This window comes from Lynx canadensis, chromosome C1 (assembly GCF_007474595.2).
Source record: "Lynx canadensis isolate LIC74 chromosome C1, mLynCan4.pri.v2, whole genome shotgun sequence".
In the NCBI taxonomy this organism is placed as follows: domain Eukaryota; kingdom Metazoa; phylum Chordata; class Mammalia; order Carnivora; family Felidae; genus Lynx; species Lynx canadensis.
Window position 1 is genome coordinate 48231527 of NC_044310.1, and position 22398 is coordinate 48253924.

General features: G+C 43.4%; 1 protein-coding gene across 13 annotated transcripts in view; it reads left to right on the forward strand.

Moving 5' to 3' along the window:
• The window catches only part of FGGY (FGGY carbohydrate kinase domain containing), a 417073-nt gene that overhangs the window by 306925 nt on the left and 87750 nt on the right, over positions 1-22398 (forward strand). For 11 of the 13 annotated variants that reach the window (XR_003970648.1, XR_003970649.1, XR_003970647.1 and 8 more), the window contains 2 exons: positions 3830-3977; positions 19664-19738. Coding sequence is in view for 10 of the 13 variants with exons in the window: in XM_030323871.1 (XP_030179731.1) it covers positions 3830-3977; positions 19664-19738 (223 nt within the window). In the remaining 3 variants the exon portion in view is untranslated. The remainder of the gene's footprint in view (positions 1-3829; positions 3978-19663; positions 19739-22398) is intronic. The other 2 variants (XM_030323875.1, XM_030323878.1) reach the window with 1 other exon arrangement.

A 22398-nucleotide genomic window follows, 5' to 3' on the forward strand; every position in this document is an offset into this window, starting at 1 on the left:
CAGACAAGGGGCAGAGAGAAAGAGAGAGGGCGAGAGAGAATCCCAGGCAGGCACAGGCCTGTTAGCACAGAGCCTGACCTGGAGGCTCAATCCCCCAACTACGAGATCATGACCTGAGCTGAAATCAAGAGTGGGACTTGATTTCACCCAGACACCCCCCTCCCCACACCCCAGGTTGCATTTTAGAAGAATCACCAAGGAAGGAGTGTAGGAAACCTAGTTGGGAGTGGGCAAGATTTCAACAATGGACTTCCAAGAGGAACCATTGGTTGGGTTGTTGGCTATCTGACCTGGAACTCAGGAAAGAAATGAGCAGGAGACACGAGCATATATTTGAAAGTCCTCAGCCCTAGATGGTACCTGGAGCCACGAGAGGAAGATGGGATCATCCAAGGGTATGGAAAGAGGGACAAGTCTCTGGGAGACTTAAGATATTTAAGGGACAAGTAACGAAAGAGAACCAGCTGGAGAGGAGGTATGAAAACCAAAGGAGTATAGTGTCTGGAATCAAGAGAAAGAGAACCAATGAGTAAGAAGTGGTCAAATGGTACAGAATGAAAGAGAATTCAAGTAAGATAAAGGCAGGAGATGGTCCACTGGAGTTGGAAGCAAAGGCTATCGTTCCTCACTGTGGGACCAGTTTCAGTAGACTACGTATTGCAGCGGGTCAAGAGGTGAGGAACTGAAGACAGACAGACTTCCTCAACTCCTAGAAAGGACATACATGTCTTCTTCTAGACCATGTATTATGATTTTTGCTTTGAAATTATGGTCACTACACTTCTGGGCAGCCCAAGAATCCAAAGAATTAACTGATTTATAGAGAGGGAGGAGAGAGTAGAGATTCCAGGGGTGCTATCCTCATCTAAGATTATAAATAATAAAGTCTGTGAACAGTCTTCCCTGACTCTTGGATGTTTCAAGGCTAGAAATGAATTTCCTACGAGGGGAGGGGAGGGGGAACTATTTATTCATTACCTCTCACTGTACAGTGCTGAGGCTCTATATTGAATCTTCACAGCAGCCTGTAAGGGAAAAGAATTAGTCCTGAATATAGAAAAGTTAATGAAGCTTAGGGAATTTGTATACCTGACCACCCAGCTGCTACACAGTGAATATGCTGTGTGAAGGTTGCAACTGTGTTTTCTTCAACATATGCAGTGGGACCGGGGCAGCAGGAATTTCTCCCTCTGACCGAAGATACGTGAGCCTGGGGGTTGTGAGAGGGAAGGAGAAGCACACACTTGAAACAGTTGATGTGTGATTCCCGAGCTGGGAGAGGTCAGACCGCCATTTGAGAAGGAATTAGTAAAAAATAAAAACATAAAAAATAAAAAAAAAAAATACAAAATGAAACAAAGTCAGAACCAAAAAAGGCATCATGTAAGGTTAAAATTATGTGAATAATGATGTGCATTTGTTATTATAATGTTTTCCAAGTGCATTTCATTTTGAATGATATACTCAGATAGCACACATGGTAAGGTATAATTGGAAAAACGTGCAGGAGAATGGCCGCATTCAAAGAATAAACATACAGCTGTGAGGAGGTTAGGAGTCAAAGGGGTAAGCATATGGCCCGTCCCCCAGGGATCTCATTAGTGCATGAGTGACCATATATATAAGAGGCTAAACGAATCTCACTGTTTGCAAAGACCCACGGTAAATGAGACAATGACAAATCAATAGTAATTAGGCCTATAGGTTCTTATTGACCCAGATGTCTGAAACCAAATGCCCTGCCCTGAGATTCCTTGAGAGGCAAATGAAAAGATTTATAGATGTCTGCTTTAAAAAAAAAAAGAAAAAAGCCCTTCGCTTTAAGTGCAGTGATGGTATTCTGAAGTCGGATGTTGCTAGAATCAGTGCAGACTCTGGATTCTGGCTCGGATGGACGTTCCTGTGGCTTTTGTGGTCAATGTTCCTTTTGGACCGTGAGCAGAGAGAGTTGGGAAATAGAAAACCAGGATGTGATCGTATTCTACCCAGGTATATGGCTCCGGCCCTACCCTCCAGGGAGGCCTCCAGGATCCTCTCCTAACACTGTCAGAGAATCATGCTAAAGCAGAGTTCGAATGTGGGCTTTGACAAGTCTTTTCCGATCTGGGTTACAGATATGGCTTCAGAATCCCTCAGAGAAGGGTTTGTTTAAATTTGAACTTGGTCACTTGTCTTCACTTCTTTGAGCATCTTGCATAGGCTTGCACACGTGTACACAGACATACTCCCTCACTCTGGCACTTACATGGAGCAGTTTTGGTTTTCTATCCTTCCTATATTGGAGTTCCACATAAAATTTTTATTTAACCAAGGGCACCTGGGTGGCTCAGTCGGTTAAGCGTCCAACTTCAGCTCACGTCATGATCTCACAATTCGTGGGTTCGAGCGCTGCGTCAGGCTCTGTGCTGATGGCTCAGAGACTCGAGCCTGCTTCGGATTCTGTGTCTCCCTCTCTCTCTGCCCCTCCCCCGCTTGCGTTCTGCCTCTCTCTCAAGAACAAATAAACATTAAAAAAAATTAAGAAAAATTTTTATTTAACAAAAGGGTTTGAAAACCACTGCTCTAGTTGTTTGTCTCTTCCTTTAATGTTAGTTTAGAAAACTTTTGGGAACCTCATGGGCTCCATGGGAACATTCACAGTGTCACAAAACTGGAATTAGAAATCTCTGAGCGACACTCCTAAAGCATTTTTGAAATTCAAATACTGTCATCTTGAGTTCCTTAGATATTACCCTCCCTTGGACATTGATTTCCTATGCTTTTCTTCCTGCCATTGTTCAAACCGTGAGATCTTTCCAAGGTCACCAGTGACAAGAGGCATGGATGCCACCCTCTGATAAACCCACTTTCCTCTAGAATCGTTGGTACAAGACTTTGAGAATGAAGCACATTTAAAGAGGGGAAGGGCGACCAAATTTAACCTTTGTGCCTTGCAGTAAGATTCAGCTCCGTGAAATAGGTATTATGATACCCATTTTATATGGGATAACTGAAGTTCACAGAGGGTGAGTTACTGGCCCATGTCACCCAGCTACCAATCTGAGCCCGGATCTACCAGAGGGCCAGGGCCAGGACTACCGTAGCTCTCAGTCTCCTCACCTCTGTCTCCCTCTCCCCCAGACATGTGGAGACTGAGAGGTAGTGTGACTCCCTCATCCTGCATCCAAAGAGACTGAGCCTTAGAAAGGAGCAAGAACAAACGTGACGCCATTTGGTGCCTTTGGGTAGGAAATCAAGTCTCCTAATTCCTGATCTAACTGCATTCCTCTGTGCTGTCACTTCCTGTGGCCCAGCTCCTATGCTGAGTCCAAGAACTTAGGTTTGTACTCATCACCCCATCATTATTGTTACAATTAGCGATACAGATTTTTAAAAAATCCTTTACATATGTCCACTATTGTCCCGTTTACAAAATACCGTATCTTCACATGCATAGCCTCCTTTGATCTTGACAATAACCATGAGGTAAGTTGGACAGGGATTATGATATCTGTTTTTACAGATGCGAAGAAAGTGGTTCAGAAAGTTTGAGTAACTTTCTCACGGTCACACACCTACTAGGGGTAAAGCCCCTCCTGGCCCTGGTCTTCCGATTCCAAGCCTTTCCGCTTTGCACCAGGACATGCTGCCTGTTCTTGGTGATGACACTTCATGATCTGAGAGTACAGAATGCTGGTTTCTGGGGGTTTGGGTAGTTTCTTTGCTGAAGGTTGGGGACTCTGCTTTGTTTCTGGATCTGATAGGGAAGTACAGATCATTTCTTTCTGCCGAAGAGTTTGCCTCCCGACCCTACCCCCCCTTTTGAAAACAAAATCAACGTCTCTTCCAGATGCCAAAGTGTATATGCATATTTGAACAGTCACCTGGATCTGATTAAGAAGGCTCGGCCTGTGGGTTTCCTCACTGTTGATTTACATGTTTGGCCAGACTTCCATGGCAACCGGTCTCCCTTAGCAGATCTGACACTAAAGGGCATGGTAAGTAACAGCCAGTCCTTGCACGAAGGTGCAGGCAGGCCAAAAGTCTACAAAGTTGGGAGGAAGCAAAGTGAGGGGAAAGGAAAAGAGGAAAAATAAACAAGGCAGGGCAAGGGCACACAGGCTTCTTGCAGATGCATCGCTTGTTGCGAAGGCCCTTGCTGCTCCGTAGGATGAGCTGCTGAAAGTTCTCATTGTTGCCGAGCCAACCTTGAAAGCGTTAAAAGCAGTATTTCTCACATTTAGCTACTGCTGCCTCTTTGTCCTGTGGAGCGGCTGGAAGTCATGAGCCCCTGCCTTGTGATTTTTTATTCACATCAGTTTGCAGAGTCATGTTTTCTGTCTCCATCCCCAGGCTGCCCAGTAAATAAGTGGTAAATATTACCACCCATGGTCTTGATTGCCATAACCACATGTCTGCTCAAGCTCTGAGTCAGAGCTGTTCCGAGTGCATGTTAACATTATTAGGATTTCAGATTAAGCTTTGCTAAAAGGAAAAGAAAATTAGTAACTTACACTGATGGATAAATTCAGCTGCTGGTGACCTTTGGGGTCACTGATGGTACAGAAGATTTTGGGCCCTCCTTTAGGAGCCAGGATCAACTTGTGGCAGAGTTCATAGCCTCCTAAACTAAGATAGAACACCCTGGTGGCCAGGCAAGATTAGGTGGCTGAGTGTAGGTAGTATAGCCATTGAGAATCGCATTTGAGGTTGGAAGAAGCACGTTCAAGCTAGAGAAATAGAACTCAACTTCAGTTCCCGGAAGCCAAGAGAGGCCACAAATAGGAAAATAAACCAGGAATTCAGAATCCAGGAAAATGTCAAAATGCCAAGAAGTCAAGAAGCAGAATGTGCAGTGAATGGAGGTGGGAGTTCAGAATGGAGGCCAAACCTGGCAATTCAGGGTTTACACTGAGTGATGGTAGAACAGGCGGCTGGCTTTGAGAACTTCAAGACTCAAAATTCTATGGTTTTATGACTGATTGTATTGAGATTTTTAAAATGTTTTTATGATGCCAATAGGAAGACCTGATCTTTATTTTCATTACCTAGTTGATACAATCAACTTCTGCCAATAAAAGGGGAGTCGCAGGAAAAGAAAAGAAAATGGGACATAGCCAAAGTTATGTCTGTCTGGAGTCCATGAAGCGTGCCCACACCGCCGACAATGAGCTTGGCCTCCTTACTTGGCCTGCAGAAGCAGAAGAGGAAAGTTGGGAGAGGGTCATGTGGCCACAAGCTGCAGCCAGAAAGCTGCCCTTGCAGATAACTGACTCCTGGGTACCAACAGGTTGGGGTAGAACACATTTTGTGTGGGTACAAGAGTGAGTGACTTAACTGGAGACAAATACCTGAAGCCAAATGTAATGGACCTTTAAAATGTTCACGATGTTAAGAAGCATGACCAGTTCATAAGATGACCCCACAACAATGCAGGGCTGTGGAGTGAAATGATCATGGGTCTGGAGCCCATGGCCTTGGATCTGGAGTCCTTCCCTCTCTTGCCAATTTCTGTCATACCCAGCTTCAGTACCCAGCATGGCAGGACTCATGGCTCCCAGTGTCTTTTCTCTGTTCCTTAAAACCAAGCCTGACACCCAAAGACTTAAGAATTGCCACCGTAAGGATATTCTTATAAAGGTAACGTCAATCCAAAGTGTAATTCCAAAGGAGCCAATGGAATGTTTTCATGAACGCCTGTCTCATTATAACAAGTACAGCTAAGTACATGCTTACCAAAGGAGGTTTCTTACACGGGGACATACTCCCAATTGTATCAGAAGATCCTAGTATGTTTACTTTTTAAAAAGTTTTACAAACATAACTCACATCTCATGTACTGTTTCTTAACAGTGATTTCCTTTTGTAACTGGCCTTGGGTTGGGCTTACATTGGAATAGCTGTCTCTCCATGAATTTACATCAGATCACTAGAAGGAGAAGGTGACCTTGGTAAGACAAAAGGAAGGAAATTCTGGACTAAAAATTTCTCCCAGTATTTCTTGCTTTTTTTTGAGAGAGAGTGAGGGGCAGAGGGAGAGAGAGAGAGGAGGAATCCCACAAGGGGAAGAGGGATTTTTTTGAGAGAGAGGGAGGGACAGAGAGAACTAGGGCTCGTGTTCACCCGAAGTGGGGCACAAGCTCACCCGATGCAGGACTCGAGAACACGAACCATGAGATCATGACCTGAGCCGAAGTCAGATGCTTAACCGACTGAGCCACCTAGGCACTGCCCCCACCAGTATTTCTTTCCCTCAGTTTCAGATAACATCAAACTAATCACCCTGAAATCTCTACTGTCATGTTATCCTTTGTCAGAACCTGCAGTGACTACTATCTCCAGCACTCATTTAGTAGATCTTTATTTTTTTACCTAGAAGTGCCTAGCACTGCCGTAGATACAGTAAGGTACAACAATATGTATATTCACAGAGCATGTTTCAAGGGAGGGAAGGGAAGTGCTTGATAGAATGTCTACTTAGCAACTGTAATTGTCAGGATATTCCCAGTAGAGAAGGAAACCTACGTGATTTCTTCTTTTGGCTTCTGAAACATTTCTCTGGACATATACTAAGTACTTAATATGTACTTAATTGACAGTCAACATGGAGATAAGAAAGAAACCATGTATTGCTTTAAAAACATACATATGCACAGTTTGCTAATATTAAATAGATTGGTTGCTGCTCTTAGTATCCATATGATATGTATTTAATACCAATATTAATGTCCAGGTAAATGAAGCCAAGAGGTTCCCATTTGCTTATCAACTAATTAATTAAATATTTGAACTAATACAGGCCTTTTATAGTTGCTGGGCGATATAAGAATAACTAGATGTAATTCCAACCGTCAGGACTATTACTGTCAGGATGGGGGACTGGGCAGACAGAATATATAAACAGGTGATACTGGGCATGCCAGCTGCAGGTGCCACTTACTGTCCAGGGCTCCTTAGATGTGTGGGAGATGACTGCCCAGCCTAGTCTCAGAGGTCAGGACAGGCTTCAGACAGGAGGTGACATTGACACTGAGTGAAGCAAGGAAGAGGGTTTGGAACCAGGAAAACCATAGTAAATGCAGTGTTCTAGAGGGGAGGAGAACATGGAACATGAACGCCTCCAAGTTTGGTTCCCTGCATCATCATCTAAGCAATGATAGATTGCATTTAGCATTTTATCTTGGTAGTAAAAAAAAAAAAAATCCCAAGAGAAGCCCTGGACCCTCTCTGTACTTCTGCTTTCTAGCACTACACTCTCCCAGTTCTTTATCCTTCGCTCGGTTGACTCTTGTCTCTTATCTTTGTTATTCATTCATTATTGATCACCTACTACGAGCACAAAGAAAAAAAGAAACTGTGGGTGTCCCAAATTCACATAAAATCAGGGAGATGATTATTGCGTGCATGTGAGTGTGTGCATGAACATTACGCAGTGTGATACTTGTGATGCAGGTATCTGTGCAAGCCAAAACAGGTGCTCAGTGGATGTCTGACTTTGAATGATTTTTTTTTTTATGTGACATTTGGGTAGTAAGACCTGATGCAGACTTCCTCTTCTTCATTTGAAAATACATGTGAGGATGCAAAAAAAAAAAGGCATAAACTCACACTGCCTTTGAAAATTAACATATCGTTCAACTAGCAACACCGGCACCAACAGTCTCAGAGAGAATCTGGGAAGAATTTTTAGAATCTAAAAGACTAGCTGGAACTTGTTTCATAAACATAATACATGACATATAAGCAAAGTGGACCTCTAGCCTTGCAAGAGGTTAGACCTACCTTCTGCTCCTTGGCTTATTAACGCAAGGTCCCTTTAAGCCTAAGAACAGGGCAGTCCTCCCTCTATGCTGCTGCTGATGGTTAGGGTGTTTTGTTTTTTTGGAAGCAGCCAGTGAGTTTAATTTCCCAGAACTCTCCCACAACCCCAGACCTTATCTTCCCTTTCAGTTCAATCCATCAGAAAACTGCCAACCCAAGAGGCCACCTGGGCAGGAAGACCCATCTGGGATGAATGCTGCTGCCCTACGTTCTGAGTGTCCCGAGTAAAACTCTGTTAATGGGAGTCAACATTAGGAAAAGCTATGAATTTGGAGGAGGGCTATAGGTTTGCACATCTGCTGTCTGTTCTAAGGGTAGAAAACCGGGTAGTGGTGAGGCCAACAAAGCTACCCAAAATAGAAGCTGCTAATTAAAAAAAAAAATTTTTTTTTTTTAATAGGGGTGCCTCAGTGGCTCAGTCGGTTAAGTGCCAACTTTGGCTAAGGTCATGATCTTGCAGTGGGCCGTGAGTTCGAGGCCTGCATCAGTCTCTGCGCTGACAGCTCAGAGCCTGGAGCCTGCTTTAGAATCTGTGTCTCTCCCCGCCCCCCCCCCACCATCTCTCTCTCTCTCTCCCTGCCCCTCCCCTGCTCATGCTCTGTATGTTTGTCTCTCAAAAATAAATAAACATTAAAAATATTTAAAAAAAAAACTGCTAGACTCTGGGAACTGGCAACTAGCTTTAGATCTGAAGAGGCATATCCAAGTTGCAGTGAGTGGGGCAGACAGTAAATCATGTGTACTCTCTGCTGGGAAGCACTGAATATGTATAGCTCTCTAGTTGAAATGAATGAAGAAATAATAAAGTGAGTCCATTAGAAAACAACATGTTGCATACAAAGCAAAAAGAATTACCATTGGAGCACAGGGAAAGGCCTCTTAAAGAATTATTTACTACTGAAACCAAAAGAAAATATTAAAAAGACTCGGCATATTCAGTAGGTTGTTTTTTTGTTTTGTTTTTTGTTTTTTGTTTTGTTTTTAAAGGCACATCTCTATGAAATAGGACAGAAACTTAGTGGGGGGAAAAGTGAGCTCAGATGGAAAGCCAGTGGAATGAGGAAAAAAAAAGAGGAGATGATAAAGACAACTAAAAATACAGAATAGCAGAATTAAAACCTGCATTGAAGTCAATAAAAAACAATTTTTACAGAAGAAAATAAGATCACAGCTGCCATATGACCTAGCGTATGTTTTACATTTATTAGAAAAAAAATTTGAGGATAGGGACTACCTATGGCTTGTGTACTTTTTTTTATTTTTTTTATTTTTTTTTTAATTTTTTTTTCAACGTTTTTTATTTATTTTTGGGACAGAGAGAGACAGAGCATGAACGGGGGAGGGGCAGAGAGAGAGGGAGACACAGAATCGGAAACAGGCTCCAGGCTCTGAGCCATCAGCCCAGAGCCTGACGCGGGGCTCGAACTCACAGACCGCGAGATCGTGACCTGGCTGAAGTCGGACGCTTAACCGACTGCGCCACCCAGGCGCCCCGGCTTGTGTACTTTTTAAATTTCAGCAGTGTTTAGGGGTGCCTGGGTGGCTCAATCGATGAGGCGTCCAACCTCAGTTCAGGTCATGATCTCACAGTTGTGGGTTTGAGCCCCACGTTGGGCTCTGTGCTGACAGCTCAGAGCCTGGAGCCAGCTTCAGATTCTGTGTCTCCCTCTCTCTCATGCTCTGTTTCTGTCTCTCAAAAAATAAATAAACATTAAAATTTTCAGCAGTGTTTAGGTCAAAGACAGGCATCGAATAATTGCCTTATGGCTAAGCAATTATTTCCGTCTTTATTTGTCAAGGGACAAATGAACAGTGACCTGCCTAAAGTCATAATGCCAAGAAATGATCTGCCTAAATAAAAATGTGAGTCCTGACTTTGAGCAAGCACACCCCCACAGGCTGCCTTAACTCATAGCTCTTTACTCTGCATGATACACTAGTGACTGTGAGATGGGAGTCCTAACACCCGTCTCACACGTGGTTTCACACCAAACCACACTCCTCAGCCTGGTCCTCGCTCCCCTTCTCTGAAACCTGGCCCTCTTCCTTTCTCCCATGTTTGTCCTTCCCCTGGCCCTTGGATTTAAACTCTGACCTCTTTCTCTCCTCAGAATGGTGCTTGTTTCCTTCACACCCTACGGACTCAGATTTCGGAAGTAATCAGCACTCCTGCTTTGACCTGGCTGTAAACTCTTCTGCTTTAGAGCTGCCTGCCCTCAGAAGTAGGAACAGGGCATAACCCAGGAATCCTTCCCTTATGCGTGAACACATCATTTTCTTTTGTTCTGGTAACAGTTGGCTCCTGTCTATGTGCATGGCTGCTTCATTTCTCCTTCTGTGATTGACCTGTGGCACTAGGCTAAAAAGAGGTAGAGGCTAGGGATGTGGGCAGCTTAATGGTGTGCCTGGACCAAGTAGACATCTATGTAAATATTTCTCCTTTCCACTTGATAAATTTGTTAAGGGCCCTGCATATGATGTGTAAAGGAAGCAGAAGCTTGGGTCATAGCAATCGGTATCAAAGCATTTAACACTGATGGCTCTAGGTTCTTTAAAAGGAAAACATGGGGCGCCTGGGTGGCGCAGTCGGTTAAGCGTCCGACTTCAGCCAGGTCACGATCTCGCGGTCCGTGAGTTCGAGCCCCGCGTCGGGCTCTGGGCTGATGGCTCGGAGCCTGGAGCCTGTTTCCGATTCTGTGTCTCCCTCTCTCTCTGCCCCTCCCCCGTTCATGCTCTGTCTCTCTCTGTCCCCAAAATAAAATAAAACGTTGAAAAAAAAAAAAAAAAAGGAAAACATAAGAAAAAAATGCTTGTATTTAAAGAAATGTGGCATGGTCATGCATCAAGAAAGATGAAGCTAAATATTCATCATCAGGAATGGTGGCCTGTTTTAGATAGTTTTTATGATTGTTTTTATTTTATTTTTTAATGTGTATTTATTTTTGAGAGAGAGAGAGAGACAGACAGAGCATGGGCAGGGGAGGGGCAGAGAAAGGGAGACACAGAATCTAAAGCAGGTTCCAGACTCTGAGCTGTCAGCACAGAGCCCTACACAGGGCTCGAACTCACGAACTGTGAGATCATGATCTGAGCCGAAGTCAGACACTTGACCCACTGAGCCACCCAGGCACCCCTGATTGTTTTTATTTTAAATGTTTGGTTGGAGAGTTTTTACCCCTGTGAAACAGTAAAGGGAGCCCAGGGATCAAAGTCAGATCTGCATTGGCATCCTGCCTTGAAAATGTACCAGCTGTGTGACCTTTGACATTAGCTCTATGAGGTCAGTCTGCTCATCAGTAAGTGGGACAGGCTTCCTTACGGGATGATTGTCAGAATCAACAAGGGGGAGACTATCACATAGTGGACAGACATCAGCAAATACTTCAGAACCTGTGGCTTCTGCTCAGTGGCCCTTATCTGCGCGTTAGAAGACGACTAGCAGGATTCTAAGTGTAGCCTTTGGATGCCAAGTAGCCAGTCATGAGCCATCCCCCTCAGCCCAAGGACCATCTGGACTCAGCAGCCACGGAGGTCAGCGGCTGTGCACGACCAGCTGGTGAAGGCGAACAGTCACTTGGTCCTCACAGAAGCCACATTTCATACTGTACAGAGATTAGTCTTTTCTCCACATAAGTCCTTAGGCTTCACTTCCCTTAACCACAGCAGGAAACACTCAAATTTTGTGTGCCTTACAAAACTTTAGTGCTGGAGGAATTTAGAAAGAGGGCATGCGTCTCGGTATATATGACTAGTTTCTATTCTCAAATTAATACTACCTCTTTGTTTTGGCGCTTTTTAAAACATTCTTTTCCTGAAATATCCAAGAAGTCAATTCATCAAATGTAATCAAAGAAGCAAGTCATGTCAGAAGCCTATCAGGCCATGAAAACACCATATCCCCCAGTGGTTGAAACGTGTTTTCTCTGCTTCCTTTTGCAAGAACAGCGCTACCCAGAACGGAAAGTTATTTTCTCGTGCTTTGAAGAGCTGTGATTTCTAACATAAGACCATATGCTGCTCAAACTGCTGGAGAGGTTGAGTCCTGCTCCAACGGCTCTTCAAAGCAAGCCCAGAGCAAGTGTGCATGTGAAAAACCGAGACAGAGAAAGGGAAGACTTGTGTTGTAAGATCTTAGCCGGTTCCTAGAAGACGGAACCCCAGCTAGAGACGGGCCTTGCTAAATAGTGTCCGATGTGGATGGAGTCAGCAATGCAGATGAGGCTTTGCAAGATCTCAGGAGGAGCCACAGGCTGTCTCCCAGTGGCTTCCTCTGATGGGGAGGAGGATGCCAGACCTGGAAGCTCATGGGCTGATTCAAGCAGCTCGTGACTGATAACATTTATCAGGCTTGCAGGGATGTGCACTCTTTGACATGGGTTTGTTGATGATTTTGTTACAATTTAATGCCGGTTCATCTCACTGTTTTTGTTTTGTTTTGTTTTTACATATTTTTGCCTATGACAAATTGAGTCATATAACAAAGCTTAATATCCCAAGTATCATCTAGCTGGTTTTCTGATAACGCATTTTCTTATTGAAGTATCTAGTTTAGCAGCTCGTATTTTGTTTTGTGATAGGTATCATTTTCTCCAGGACTGTAGCGTGTCAGGCACCATGACAGATGCTTTACATGCATCATCACCAGCATTTCTCACAGCTCTGCCTGACAATGTCATTGCCCCATTTAAAAGGACAGAGATGGGGTGCCTGGGTGGCTCAGTAGGTTGAGCGTCAGACTCTTAATTTCAGCTCAGGTCACAATCCCAGGGTTGTGGGATCGAGCCCTGCGTTGAGCTCCATGCTGAGCGTGAAGTCTGCTTAAGATTCTCTCTTCCTCCGCCCCTCTCCCCTGCTCGTGCTTGCTCTCTCTCTCTCTCTCTCTTTCTGTCTAAGGTTCAGAGAGTCACAGCTATTTTTTTCCTAGAGGGGGAAAAAAACAGAAGTGATATTAGAAACCTGGTGTGTTCAGATTGAGGCCCCTGATATCCATTGGGAGGAAAAAAATTTTTTTTAAGGAAAAAAATGTTTTTAAAGAAAAAAAATTAAGTTTTTGTGTTTTCGTATTCCCACTCTGTTTTCAGTGTGTCTGCCATATTTTCTCCTCATTTGAGCGATTTTTTTAAAATTATGTCACAGATTCAGACTTTATTTTCTTAGTGCTTTCTCTCTTCCCTAACTATACCAAGCAACAAGTAAAACCCAGGAGAGGGAGGCAAGAGGAATATGAATTACAAATAAGAGTCCTTCCCAAGGTAGTATGGCTTGATAGAAGACCGTGGAGTGAATTGGGTAGAAACCCGCTAGGAATATCCAACAAACAAACAATGAGAAAGATCTAAGGCCAGGGGACCAAGGATGGGATCCAAATCCGTATGTAAATCATTAGTATGTAAATCAAGACAGGCTGGATGACACCAACTAAGGACCTGGACAGTTGACCAGAACAGCTTTGGGATACTGGTGCATGAGTACATTAAAATGGCTTGGATTGGGGCACCTGGGTGGCTTGGTCGGTTAAGCGTCCGATTTCGGCTCAGGTCATGATCTCACAGTCGGTGAGTTCGAGCCCCACGTCGGGCTCTGTGCTGCCAGCTCAGAGCCTGGAGCCTGTTTCGGATTCTGTGTCTCCCTCTCTCTCTGCCCCTCCCCTGTTCATGCTCTGTCTCTCCCTGTCTCAAAAATAAATAAACGTTAAAAAAAATTTTTTTTAAAAAATGGCTTGGATTTAGAGCATCAGAAGCAGACAAAGATGTGAAGTGCCTGGTGTATCTGGGGCCTAGCAAACAAACTAATGTGTCACGTAGGGTTCACCAACAGAATAAGGCTGTAAGGGAGAATGTCAGTCTAGGCTTCGTGAGTTTATCAGTTGTCTGTTGCTGCTTGAATAAATTACCACAAACTTAGAGGCTTAAATTTCTTATCTCGCAGTTCTGTGGGTGAGAAGCCCGGGCTGGCTCAGCTCGTTTCTTTGCTCCAACTTTCGCAAGACCAGAACCAAAGGCTCATATCTGGAGGCTCTGGGAATAATCTACCAAATTCATTCAAATTGTCGGCCAGTTTGAGCTCCACACAGTTGTGGGACTGAGGTTCCTATATCCTGGCTGACCGTCAGCCAGGGGTCCTCAGCTTCTAAAGACCACCTGCATTTCTTGACTCATTGCCCCCCTCATCCATCTTCAAAGCCACCAATGGCAGATCATGTCCTTCTCATCCTTTGAATCTCCCCGGTTTCCATTTCTGCCTCATTTCTTCTGCCTCCTACTCTGTCACTTGACTGACTCTTCTGCTTTTATGGGCTCACATGATTACATTGAGTTTATACTGCATAATCCAGGATAATTTCTGTATTTTAAGGTCATCTGGCTAGTAACCAGTTCCATCTACAAAGTCCCTTTGCAGCAGTGCCTAGATTAGTGTCTGAGTAACTGCAGGATGGGAATCTTGGGAACATCTTCAGAGTTGTTAACACATTGTGTTTTGTTAACATGTTTATCTGCATTTCCCAAATCTGGGTGAGTTTTGGGCGATGCCAAGTGTCATCCTTGATTCCTGATGCTTACTGAAACCTCCGGGACGTTTGTGTCCTTTCTCTTCCAGGCTGCTGATTATTTCAGACCTGTTCTCCAATCTCTGTCCTCTCTCCAGAGGTTTTCTATACATTTTTCTCGGATCCTTCTCATTTCCCTGTTGTCTGTCCATCAGCTCTGCCCTTATTATTGACTGAGCCAACAGAGCATTTTTGCTGTTCCTTTGTTTTCTCAAAAGCTTTCAACCAATTCCCCTGAGCCTTGGATACTCCATCAAGCTCTGATGACCCTAGAAAACCTCAGGACTGGGGATCCTGTTTTCTTGTCTTTGTAATCTTTAGAGACCCCTTGAAAATCTATTTCCAAGCTTTTTTTTCTTTCTTACTAACATATGTAACTAATTCCTTTAAAATCACTAAGAAGGAAAAAAAAATTAGCTAACTGAATTACTACTATCTTTTTTTGAACAATTTCGACAATTTTAACGCCTGTCAGCCTTTAATTCACAATGCCAAGGTTAAGGACACTTATTCCCACAATTTATTGTACAATATGACCTTGCTGAAATGCACATTGCTGGGCCCACACCAAAGATTCGGGAAATCTGGAGTTGGAGCTCAGGAAGTCTGCATTCAGCGAGGATCCCAGGAAAAGATGAGGCGTGCTCAAGGTCTCACAGCTCCTAAGTGGCAGCAAGACTTCAGGTGAAGTCTATGGTGAAATTCATCTGTCCTTACTATTTACATAGTGAGTGAAGGTGTGTAGGTTGATAAGGACTAGGACTTCTCCAAGGAGTCCTTGCAGTGAGTCCCTCATCATCCTACTCGTGGGCCCTCATCAGGGGCATCCTGTTTGTCCACACTCCTGGATGTCCATATCTTTAACATTATGATCCTCATGCTGATGATGATGAACAGGCATTCTGCCCTGTCTTCCCCACGCTGGATGTGCACTAGTCTTCAGTGCCCCTCATTAATACCCTGGGGGTACCCATACCATGTTAAAGGAGATGTTTTGTTGCCCTACTCCAATTAATGAATGGGATTGAACCCTTCGTGCATTTAAGATAAAGAGAACAAACATTTCGTAAGAGAAAGGAAAAGAAAATCAACGCTAAGTGTCATTGGCATCCCAACGGTTTAGTTCTTGTAGACTCAGTATAGCTTCCTGAAAATGTAAGACACTTTGCAAATGATTTTTAATCTTCACAAAAATGCCTTGAGGTATCATTATTCCTACTTCATGAATAGGCTTCAGAAAGGTCACCAAACACTCCGTTGTGCAGCCAGCTGGGGAAACGTCAAGATCCAAACCCAGGTGTCTTCCTCCATAGCTTGTCTTCTTTCCATTCACCCACACTTGTCTTCTAAGCTCAGAAATTCCACATAAGCATTTTATAATTATCATCTAGGATGTTGAAGTTATCAGCCGTAGTTTGCATCTCTTTGGCCACCATATGCAGCTTTCACACATCTCTAAATATTAATTATAAAAGTTTTCTCTTACAGTTCTCCTTGTTACACAATAGCAAAATAAATAAAATGTGCTTACCAGTGCAACTCTCCCATGGGGCTTCCCCGCACATTTCACTGTCTTGCCCAAACATTCAAAATAGGCACATGCACATCTTCTAGAAACACACTCCTTCCACTTATGCTTTCTTCCTACTTCCCCTTATTGATGGAACGATTCAGCCCTCAGATAGGGATATCTGCTCATCTGTCACGTCTCAGCTTTCTCACTGGTTATAAAGCTGCACCTCCCCCCAGGATGTCCCTGGCATCCCTGGGCTACTGCTGCCACTTCCCTACCAGGCTGGCTCCCTGACAGGCCTCTGTAGTCTCCTGAGTGGTCCACATGGCAGGCACTCCTTAGGGTCAACAGCCATTTGACTTTCGCCAAGGCATGGTTGAAGTCCCTAGTATTTGAGAGAGAAATCAAATGGAATTCATGATGACTGGCCCTTCTGGAGTCTCCATCTGCTTATCAGATGAGATGTCAAGCAAGCAGGGCCCCAGACCACAGTAACTTCTTTAGAGAGAAATGTCTTTCACTGAGTCACGTTTCAACTCCCTGGCCCTGGTGATGTTGGAGATGGAGTGAGAGAGCTGTGCTTGCTTAGTCCCGTTCGTTGCTGAGTACCTTCTTCCTTAGAATAATAATGTTTTCTTCCTTGAAATACAGGTATGTTTTATTTATCAGAAAAAGAAAACACTATGTCACCCGTGTGGCGTTCCTTTTGCCAGAGCTACTAGCAAGCTTAGGAGTTAAATTTAGTGCTCATTTACATGATCTCATTCTCAGTTTCTGGAGAAAAGAAACTATCTTCTCTCTTCCCCCCTATGATTTCTGAGCTCTGGGGGCACTAGACATTTAGACAAGGGGCCATGATACTTTTGTTGCTTGAATATTAATACTGTGGGGAAAGTCTTACGATTATTTACTGCAGGATAAGAAAATAAAATCTGGGGGAACCTGGGTGGCTCCATCGGTTGAACGTCCGACTCTTGATCTCAGCTCAGGTCTCGATCTCAGGGTTGTGAGTTAAAGCCCCACACTGGGCTACTCACCAGGTGTGGAGTGTACCTAAAAAACTAAAAAAAAAAAAAGAAAATGAAATCTGGTGATATTGCATCCATCCTGTCTTATGGGTTTTTGCTAATCAAGAAGGATATAAGAACCAGTTACATTATAAATGTCATACACGACACTAGGGTTCCTAGTTAATTAATAGCAGAATGTGTCTCATATCCAAAGTCAGATTTCTTCCCCACCCCATCACACTGTACCCAGATCTGGTCTTCAGGACCCACCTACTGAGAGATGTGAGTCTGCCAAGCATGCACATAACCCAATCACACAAAGGGTCACAGCTTCATTCACATTGATGACCAGAGAGGGGAGCCAGAGGTAGCGTGCCTCCTGGACTGGTTCTGGAAGGCCACTCTAGGCCTTGTCCCAGTTGGCTTTCCCGGTAGGTAAGCTGCACAGATGCTGTTGAGGCCAGGCCAGTAGAGAAAAGAGAGACCATTCATGATGAGCGATCTTTATCCAGGATCATCATGTGATACAGTGCTGGTCGATGACATGAGGTATTTGGCTGAAGGGACATACGACAGGGCTGAAATCCTGCCCACTCTTCTCCTTTTTATAATTTATTCTCCCAAACGGGATGCCTTTTGCATTTAGTCTGCCTGGAGGGGGCACCTTTTTCTAATTCACACAAAGGTTCCATATGAGTAATGGGCTGCTCTTTTACCCCAATGATCTCCTCTAAGCCACTGTGATGAGGGAAGCTAAGTGTCGAGTCTGGGCGGTGAAGTGGGGTGGGGTGGGGTGGGGTGAAAGCCTGGAATGAGCAACTAGAAGTGATCTTCCACTCTTCGTTCTTGGGGCATGGAGTAAATGGCCCTCCCCTCTATGAATATATGAGGAGCTGAGGTGGTAAATATTATCCTCCCGTAATCGCGTAATTAGACACAAAAGGCTAGGATGTTAGGAAAGACAGTGGTATACAAAGGGAAAAAGCATTGTCATTAATTCACACATTCAGCGGATCGTAATTTAGTACCTACTATGTGCCAGACATAGTGCTAGGCATTGGAGATACTGTGTGAGTATCACAGGTAGTCTGTCAGAACAGCTAGGTTCTGGTTTCCATTGTATGTGTTCCCTGGGGCACGTTATTTCCTTACACACATTATGAAGTGAACTTCTATAACATCAGCAGTGTTCATGTTCTCCTTTACTGCCAGTGTTTTTACTATGTGTTTAGGTCTCTGGGGAACTTTACAAGGGATGTTCCTTCACACTCGAGTTATTGGCTTGGGAAGATGCATACCCAGAATTCCCCTCTAGTCTCTCATTCAAATCTTCATGTTCCTGTGTGTTAAAATCAAAGCTCAAATTCTCATCTGGTCACCCAATTATTTGGCCAGAGAAACCATTAGCAGGTAGCTCTACTTGAATCCAATAATGCCTGCATCAACAGACTTCAGTGAGTAGTCAGAATAGCTAGAACAGAGAATACTAAGTGAGGAAGGACATGTACAGATGATAGAGAAGTAAGCAGGGGCAAGCCAAAGAGGGAGCACATAAAACAGCATAGGCATTTCTGCCTCGAAATGAGGTCAGTGGACAATTTGTAACAGGGAGTAACCTGATCAGGTTTGTATGTCAGAACACGTACTTACAAAATGGTGGCCTGGATTGAAGAAGTGAGCAACAGGATGAAGAGAAGGGATGGATTCGTGAAAGATTTGGGAGATAAATGGACACGACTTGGGAGACTGTAAATCCGAGAAGAAAGGAAAAGTCAGGGGAGAGTGCCCTCAGGTCTCTGGTTTTGGTGACAGAATGGAGTCTGCCCTGCAACAGGTCAATACGGCCCCTTAGTCCTGGCTCAGAGGGCAGTCTGGAGAGGGTAATTAAAGGGGACTGGAGAGACAAAGGAAAAGGACCTGGGGAGACCGCTCAGCTCTCCTCTTTTAATGTCGCCACCTCATTGCACTCAAGATCATACACACCATAGGCTCTGAGTAAACCTATGTTACATTGATTAATTTTGTAATGTGAAAATACAGAGCAAATTCTGGTATCGATATCCACAAACTTCAGAGTAGGCTTGAAGAACCCCGCAGTTTTTCACCCTCTAGAAATATCCCAAGAGAAGATGTTAATGAATGGGAAGTGTGAAGGAGGGACTGTTGAACAAGTCTTGAAGGCATCTACATTTAGCATCCTGTTCAGTTCTGGAATCTCTCAGAAATTGACATACTCCATATAAGCATGTGGTTCCGATTGACTTTAATGGGATTCCCTTGCAAACCACAGATTGTAAATTATCCCCTAGTAGGTATAACATTTATAGGAGACATATTATTTTACTCTGAATACCCCCTCGATGCTGTTACACTGAATTCTGACAACAGCAGAGCTCAGAATAAGATCATCTTTTACTAGAATGCCACTGTTCCATGTTGATTTCTCTAAGCCAAAGAAAATGGGTGTTTATAATAAAAGAACATTTTTTTTAAAGAAGAAGAAAGACTTAATTCCATGCTAAGGAATATCAAACACGATTTCCGTATGGTATTTGTTTTGTTTTTGTTTAATACAAGGCAGGGCACTTTCTTTTAGAGAAGAAATGATAGTTTTTCCCAGGTCTGGAGATTAAACAGTTTGGTAGTCATTTCACGTTCAGCTCACAAAAAGGGGATTTGCATATGAACTTGTTTGGGCAAGAAAACACATCTGAACGTGTTTCATGGGAACTATCTCTATCCATGGCAGCTCCTTTTGGCCATCTCTTTCTTTTCTTTTCTTCATCCCTCCAGGTCACCGGGTTGAAACTGTCTCAGGACCTCGATGATCTTGCCATTCTCTACCTGGCCACAGTTCAAGCCATTGCTGTAAGACCCTTTAATGCCATTTTTAAAGAGAGCGAGGGCTATCAATAAACTTTAGACCGCATGCTCCTCCAAGATACATCATGTGCTTTTTGCGACAGAGATTGTTAATTAAAAGGGAGCTTGCCAAAAAGAGATGCGTGTCTTTTAGGAAGGAAATCTTGATGAAGTTCTTCACCTGCTTCACTAATCACCTCACATGGCTGAAAGCTGAAAGGAGCTCAAGCCTTTGAGCATCATAGTTGTTATGTATGTAACTTGTCTTCCAAACTCAATTAAATAGAAGCAGATGCCATGTATGCCTGCATTAAGAAAAGCGGATGTTAAAGAATGTGCACACTTATAAAACACATGACATCGTTCCCTTCGCAAAAGGATTCATTATAGGGTTCCTCTAAATAGTAAGCATCCTTAGAACTTGGAAGTGTTTGTTTTTAGGTCATTAGCAGCTTCAGCAAGAGGTTCAGATGGTTAAGGAGAGGAGGGGAGAATTTAAAGTGTTAGGAACTCCTATGCTGAAGATGAATCCAAAGTGAAAACAAACTCCTAAAAGCTCAAACATCATTCTCTAAGGATTCTTATTCTCCCAGAGGTGATCATGTTAGGAAGTGCATTTTGGAGGAGCGGGTCATGGCTTTCTGAGTTTCAGAGCTGGGAGGAACCCCCCAAATTATAGCTAATCAAGTGAGGCTTAGCCACTCTGGTAAGAGAACCTGGACCAACAGAAAGGAAAAATCAGGCCAGTAAATTCTGATTCAAAATTTATTTTTCAGAGACACACAGAAAGTTTCCTGGTTCCTGTTATGTGGACATATTTATATGCCGCTCAGTTATTTTGTTTCTCCATATACCACTTCCATAACCTTATTCCTTCAAATAATAGAACTGCATACATTTTTTCCATATATCCATATCACTAACAGAAGTGCTTTTCTTATGTCCCCATTTGTCCATGTAGCTATGTTGAGAGAGTAGAGCTTTCCAACCACTAAGAACATACAGTCTTATATGCCCCAGGCCAACTGGATTGGATGAAACAGTCCTTTTAGTTTATTTATGTGCCAGTTTGACTATCTTCCTGAAGCAACTGTCATTGATTTAATAGCTTGGCTAGTTCAGTGGCATCGATCAGCTGGTCCTACTTATGGGACCTTGGTCAAAAACAGGTAATTCTGATACCTGTCTAAATGGAGGGAGTGAATAGTAAAATGAATATGAAGGAGAATAATGGGCATCAGTCGTCAAGACAGTTATTTAGTGATCCTATTTGATGGTAATAATGATAATCATGATGAATAATTTAGTTTTGGGGTATTATGTGCCAGGCACTGTGCTAAATATTTACCAACATCATGTGACTCAACCTAATGAACTAGGTCTTAGAATCCCCATTCCGCAGGTTTGAAACCTACACTTAAGCAAGACCACTTAACTTGCTCAGTTTCATGTAGCTTAGCGAGTAGCAGAGCTGGGATTGGTGGCCCCGGCTTTCTAAAATAAAAGTAGCTATATGGAGTATTGAGGAACTTTGGTTTTCTGATCCAACAATGCCATTGCATGGAAGTCTTCGAGTGGAATAAAATGACCACGTTGAAATGGAAAATCTGAGCTGTGTGTTGCTCGTCCTCTGAGTACATGCCGAGAGGCAGACCCAGGGGCACCATCACGTGATGATAATGACCGTTGCCTTTCCTCGACACCCACTAGCTGTGCCAGGCACCAGAGTACCACCCACCCACCTGTGGCCTAGGACAGCTACCCTGTAAGCAGGTGAGCTTGTCCTCATTTCACAGACAGGAAAAAGCACCTGGCGAGGTCAGAAAGCTAGTGCTCAGTAGAGTCACATGGGGAGCCCGAGAAGTGTCTGTCTCGCTCCCGATCTTCTGCTCTTTCCACTCTCCCAACCTGCATTTGCTTTTTGATATGCTTGTAAATGCTACATGGAGGAAATAAGCTTCCAGGCATTTCTAAGGCCAGTTTTTATTTTACACATCTTAGCAAACTTTGTTATTTTGGCCAGGATCGCCTCACAGAGGCACCCCCCCTTCCGTGTAAATGAGGTTAAATATAATGCGGGCTGGGTGGAGCCAGCCAGCTACATTTTCCCAAATACCACACAGTTGGAAAATCAATCTTGTATTCAGTGGGTTGTACATGTATTAAAAGCTATCATATTTATTCTGTCCATCGCCTTAATGACCTTTATAATACCGCAAAGGGAAGGAAATTTAAGGCCTTTTTTTTTTTTTTTTTTTTTTTTTTTTTTAATAAGGTTTCATTGTAGGGTCAACTGAATTGTGAGTAGTTCGGTCTGTTTTGCAAAGGTAAGACAGTATGCCGATCTTTCAGGCAGAAATGTGCATTTCAAAGAAGTATTCTGATAACAGATATTTTCCCATGATGTTCAACTTGGGGGAAAAAATGGTTTTTTTGTTTCATTAGCTCTGAATATTGCCCTAGCATCTATATGTTGTGAATAGATGTGGTTGGTATTTTGTAGGAATAGAATGAAAGCGATATTGTAATGAAGTTAACTCGGGACTGTGCGAAACTCTCCATGAAGTAAAATTCTCTCTTGATCACACTGAATTGAAAGACTTGTCAAACAACCAGTTTATCCATAGCCTGTTCATCTATAGTTTTCTTTTCAGAATAGACCCTTA